Genomic DNA, 6,000 nt, shown 5'->3' with positions numbered 1-6,000 from the left:
TAAAAATTCCCAAATCATTTTATCTACTATTATTCTGACATTTCACATTCTTAAAATAAAGTGGTGATCCTAACTGACCTAAGACAGGGAATTTTTACTAGGATTATATGTCAGAAATTGTAAAAAACTGAGTTTAAAAGTATTTGGCTAAACTTCCGACTTCAACTGTATATAATCTAAACTTTTTTGTTTGTTATCTAGTTTCTTTTCCTTTATTTTCCAACAGGTGTTTCCGTGAGTATCTCCACCTTCAGCCTGGTTGCCATAGCAATCGAGCGCTACAGCGCCATCTGCAACCCACTAAAGTCACGGGCGTGGCAGACCCGTTCCCATGCCTACCGGGTGATCACTGCCACCTGGCTGCTGTCCTTCATGATCATGAGTCCCTACCCAGTCTTCAGCCACCTGGTCCATGTCCCCCTGAAGGACAACATCACCATCGCACGCATGTGTCGCCATATCTGGCCCCACAGGGAGGTGGAGCAGACCTGGTGAGTGTGTGTGTGTGTGTGTGTGTGTGTGTGTGTGTGTGTGTGTGTGTGTGTGTGTGTGTGTGTGTGTGTGTGTGTGTGGTGGTGGATGGGTACATACTCATACTCATCTTACTTTTTGCTTACTACTGTTTTCCTGATACTTAATTTTATGGGGTTTGGATGGAACTGTATTTACAAAGAAAGGAAAATCTGCCTACACTTATGAATTGATGATACAGAAATATTGTGTTTGTATACACAGTAGAACATAAACCGATCACTAAAATGCTCTCAACAGAAAAATAATTTAAACTTGTTCTCCAGCAGACCATTTCCCACCAGAGAAGCCATTAATCTGTCATTATAGTAGAAGTGCATCCCAGGTCACCAGGTGCATTGTGGATGACTGTAGGGCTCCTCTGGGGGAGGAATTAGACACAGCCTGTGTACAAGACGTACTGCTGCTCTCTCATTATTATTTTATATTGGTAGCCTACTGCCATAACCCCTTATTGGTGGAGTGGAGTCCTGTGAGAAAAAGACACTTGAGGCTTTCCAGTCTACAGAAAAGAACAGCTATAGTCCAGTGGAGGCTCCTCAGTGGAGGAAGGGGAGGACCATCCTCCTCAGTGAATTTCATAAAAATAAAAATAGTGAAACATTTCAAAAGTTATCCTTTTTACATAAAACTATACAAAAAAATATTCACGTCACCAAATAATTGATTAAAACACACTGTTTTGCAATGAAGGTCTACGGTAGCCTCAGCAGCACTCTGTAGGGTAGCACCATGGTGTAGCCAGAGGACAGCTAGCTTCCTTCCTCCTCTGGGTACATTGACTTCAATACAAAATCTAGAAGGCTCATGGTTCTCACCCCATTCCATAGACGTACACAGTAATTCTGCCAACTTCCGGAGGACATCCTCCAACCTATCAGAGCTCTTCCAGCATGAACTGACATGTTGTCCACCCAATCAAAGGATCATAGAATGAATCTAATAATGAAAGCATACGCTACAGCTAGCTAGCACTGCAGTGCATAAGCTGTGGTGAGTAGTAGACTCAAAGGGAGAGAAAGACAATAGTTGAACAGTTTTGAACAAATTAATTTATAAAAAAATGAATGAGGAGCGAGAGAGAGAGAACTAATGTTAACTAACTCACTTTTGTACATCGCGCTGGTCTGTATAATTGACCTTATTTTAAAGGCCAAAAACGTAATACTTCCAGATCAACTGTAATATCAATACCATTGTAAAGCACAATTTCTCCCCTTTCCAACAAAATCAATGACGAGCCGTCATGATGCCCATCTCTGCATGATTCAAGAAGGCAATGAGCTCCGTCGGGTCTTTTTAAAAATGGTGGGTGGGGAAGCGAACTCTATTGCGTGATAGTGAAAGGGAGAGATATTCTGTGTGGGGAAAAGGCTTTTTTCACCCGATCTATCCAACTTATCACCTTATCACCTCTAAAATGTAAATAAAACACTATAAAGAGTTTATATAATGAGTCATTACATACCTATTTGAAGGTTTGTGTCGAATTTGAATCTGTTTTTTAGGGCGGTGCTAAAGTTATCTTCAGAAGTAAACAGCGGCTGTCACAGCTTTTTGAGAGTCATGATGGCTTGCAGTGATGACGCAAAAAATGACTAGGTATCCCCCTTACCCTGTCCTTGTCCCTTTCTTATTGTTAAACGGTGAGAGAAGCACTACACCTTGTGGAGAGAGGCTGTAAGACACAGAATTAGCTTTATGCGTGCTGTACGTTACGTCATGACACGTCACAATTTAACGTACATCGTTGGAGGGGTCAGTTTTTTTCAACTTTTCTCCAATACTATTGAGCCATTACCATGTCAATCAACGCTTGAATAGAAACGTAGTTCACACCCCAGATTTTGATGTCCCATTAGTTTTCATTGCAGCCTTTCTACGGAAGGGGGTTAGTCACCGTTAGCTATATGTTGTCCTTTTTTTCTCTTTCACTTTCACTTACTTAGCTAGCAAATGCAGCTAGCCAGTTTTGCCAACTCAAACACCCAGCTCAAACAGATGGATGCTATGTTAGCTAGCTGGCTATGACTATCCAACACTGGAACTCTTCCAGGTAAGCTTTTGGTTTGACTAAATTATTGCCTGCCTGTGTAACTGCTAAACTGCTTACTGACTGTACACTGTACTGCATGATTGTAGCGGGTTTACTAATGCATTAGTTCTATTAGCTATGTTGACTATGACGTTACTTTTGCCAATTTGGTGACAACAATGTTGGCTGTCTGTAGCGGTTATGATTTGAAGGCTTGATTTTGAATTTCTTTTTTTTTGCCTGGTCACAGACAGCTAATGTGTTGTGCATTGAAGTCCACAGGTGAAGGGAAAGGTGAGAGGAGGAGAGCACGTAGATGTGAGAAGGAATACAACAGGCTGTTTCTGTGGCTATGAAAGTGAACTATTTGCTTGTGATCATGGGTGTATTCATTCCGTAGATTCTGTAGAAAAACATTTCTTAAATGGAAGCAAACGTAACGAAACAGGAAAAAAAATACCTGAATTTTTTCTATAGAAATTCTCATTTGCAACTGTTGGACTAATGATTACAGCCTAGATCAGCTAGACGCAGGCAAGAGTGTGCAAGGCAGTATAGAATGTGTCACTGTCTGTCCATCTGTCACCTCAATGTCTGTCACCTCAAATCTTGCTCTCGACCTGTGTGCACCTATGCTGTAAACTTTCATTCCTAGACTAGGTTCTAGTAACCTCATGATGGGTATAGGGAAAAATTGAGTATCATTGATGTTACATTGAACTAGGTGAATGGAATATGAATAACAGTCATCCAATATGCTATAATAGAAATAAGGCCATGCTCATAAAAAAAAATGTACATCCTCCTTCATCTTAAACGGCACGACTGCCATTGCTATAGTCAGTAAGAGAGCCTTGAGAGAGAAGCACACCTCAACAGTTTTGTTTTGTTTTGTTTGGGTCTTTCCCTCCAAAGCAGGCTCAGGGGTAGCCTAGTGTCTCACGGTTTATGCATCGCCCTCCAGTATCTCCACCAGTACAACCTCCGCTCTCGGCCTCGCTAACCTCATAACCTCTCAACCCCTTACTCTCTTTCACATCTTACGATCTCTCTAACTCTCTAATTCTTCTTCTCCCTATTCTTCATAGCCCTCTTTCTATTGCCTCCTCATCCCTTTCCATCTGTTTGTCTGTCCATCTGTCTCTCTTTACCTCTCTCTCTCTCTCTCTCTCCCTCCCCTCAACCCTTCATCCCTCATCCCCGCTCTCTGAGGAACTCTGACATAAATCAACCGTACATGTAAATGTTAACTTGTTAAGTGTGTTCTGTCTTCCACTGTGTGTTAACGTCCAGTGCTGTCATTCCCAGGGCTCTCTGGGGTTCCTCTCCAATCTCTCAGTTGTCAGACATCAATTTCAAATCGCTATTGAGATCAAATGCACAAAACGTTCTCTTTATCTTTTCTTCCACTCAGGGTTTAACATTTACATTACATTTTAGTCATTTAGCAGACACTCTTATCCAGAGCGACTTACAGTAGTGAATGCATACATTTCATAACAATTGTGAGTTACAAAGGCTAGAACACTACGAACCAAAAATAAGAAAATGTATTTCAATGGAAAATGCATGCAAATCAAATTATTCTAAACTGCTACCGGCTCTCTTATGATTGAGGAATATAATTATAATGGCCGTGGTAACTCTTCAAAGGAAAACCCACATTTTTTTCAATGAGCTATTAAGGCTATCATTCATGTGACTTTCCCCAGAGTGATAGGTTAATTCTAACAATTTCCATTCTCAATTCACCACATCAATGTTTCTAGAAAGATGTAGCCTTGGTTTTGGCACTATTACTTGTATTCTGAAATTGTATTTAGTCACTAGTATTGATTGTACCCATTTAAGGCTTTTATTGTGAAGCACTTAATTATTTCCAGAAGCCACCTGCTTGTATCAGAGTCAAGGAGAAGGAGCTTTGATGTCGATGTGATTCTTGGCTGTTCTTGTGGCGGAGAACTAATACAAGACAAAATACTTTATCTGTTGTAACCTGTGAGTTATTTTATTCTAAGTCCCACGTGTCCTCTGGAGAAGATAGAGTATAATATATAGAATATTCACAATCAAGACATTACACTTCCAAATGTATTTAGAGTTCCTCTTTCCACATATTTTGTCCTTCGTGATAACAACTGGTTGGAATGGATAGTATAAAAAACAACATCGTGGTGTCTTCTATAGTGTTAGGGTAGTAAACAATATTCCCTGTAATTCTTTTCAGCACTGAACAAATTTCAGATCTACTGAGCATAAACTCGAACATTGTGAAAATTCTGTGCAACTTCTGGCATGCGTTTATTGTGAACACTGAGGCTGTACCTGCTTTAAGTTACAGTTATAACAGTGGCGAAGTAGGCTACTGTGGCTATTTGATCACAATGTAGGCCTATCAGAGTAAAATATCTTGCATAGTTAGATTTGCATACTAAGTCTTGCACAGTTCGTTTTGTTTTGGTAGGTTGCATTGAAAGTGGCTAATATTGGCAATTCCCACAGTAGAGGGAAACGTTGATAGTCTTAACTAAAGGGGAAAACTAGAAAGTTGAGTGGAGTTCAATCTCGTGCTTCTCAGCGCGGGCTGATATTTCTTCTGCATGGCAGTCCAAGGGGAGCTGCAAGCCCGCACACTCGCACAGCTTAGAGGAAACATTGGTAGTAACCATTATGTCATGTCTCCACCGGTTGAATCCCAGCAAAGATATTCAAGAACTTCCTCTGCCTAACCTCTTTCTGGAAGTCTTCTGTGAGCGAGCCTTCTTCTTTATGCATCTATCATGGGCTCCCGAGTGGCACAGTGGTCTAAGGCATTGCATCTTACTGCTAGAGGCATCACTACAGACCCTGGTTCAATTCCAAGCTGTATCAGAACCGGCCGTGATTGGGAGTCCCATAGGGCAGTGCACAATTGGCCCAGCGTCATCCAGGTTAGGGTTTGGCCGGGTAGGGCGTCATTGTAAATAATAATTTGCTCTTTACTGACTTGCCTAGTTAAATAAACAATAAAATATCAGTACTCCTTGTGGAAGCTGGCCTCAGGCACAGATATAGGATCAGCTTATCCTCCAAAAGTCCTAACCTTAATCATTAGAGGGGTAAGGTACAACTGACTTGTTAATCCCAGTTCCTGTGTGTGTCCCAGGAACATGATGTTGCTGCTTACGCTCTTTGTTGTTCCGGGTGTGGTGATGATCGTAGCCTATGGACTCATCTCCAGAGAGCTGTACCGGGGAATCCAGTTTGAGCTGGGTCAGAAGACATCATCCCCCGGTGAGTCCTTCATTACTGTTATTTATTTATTCACACATGTACTCACTTCTTTCAGCAGCTGGGTTAGTGAGAAGACATTAGAATGTGGAATTGGCATGAACAACAAATGTTAGAATTTTAGTACTGAACATATTGTGTATCTTCTAGTTTCTGCCCATTAG

The 6,000-nt window shown here is 41.1% G+C and overlaps 1 protein-coding gene across 1 annotated transcript in view; it reads left to right on the top strand.

The window, feature by feature from the left end:
* Nucleotides 1-6,000, top strand: part of cckbrb (cholecystokinin B receptor b) — a 35,510-nt gene that overhangs the window by 24,681 nt on the left and 4,829 nt on the right. The window contains exons 3-4 of the mRNA XM_045704750.2: nt 227-491; nt 5,712-5,839. Coding sequence (XP_045560706.2) covers nt 227-491; nt 5,712-5,839 — 393 coding nt within the window. The remainder of the gene's footprint in view (nt 1-226; nt 492-5,711; nt 5,840-6,000) is intronic.

This window comes from Salmo salar, chromosome 21 (genome assembly GCF_965601325.2).
Source record: "Salmo salar chromosome 21, fSalSal1, whole genome shotgun sequence".
NCBI classification, from domain to species: domain Eukaryota; kingdom Metazoa; phylum Chordata; class Actinopteri; order Salmoniformes; family Salmonidae; genus Salmo; species Salmo salar.
The sequence above is the reverse complement of the archived record's forward strand: the minus strand, read 5'-3'. Positions and strand labels throughout refer to the sequence as shown.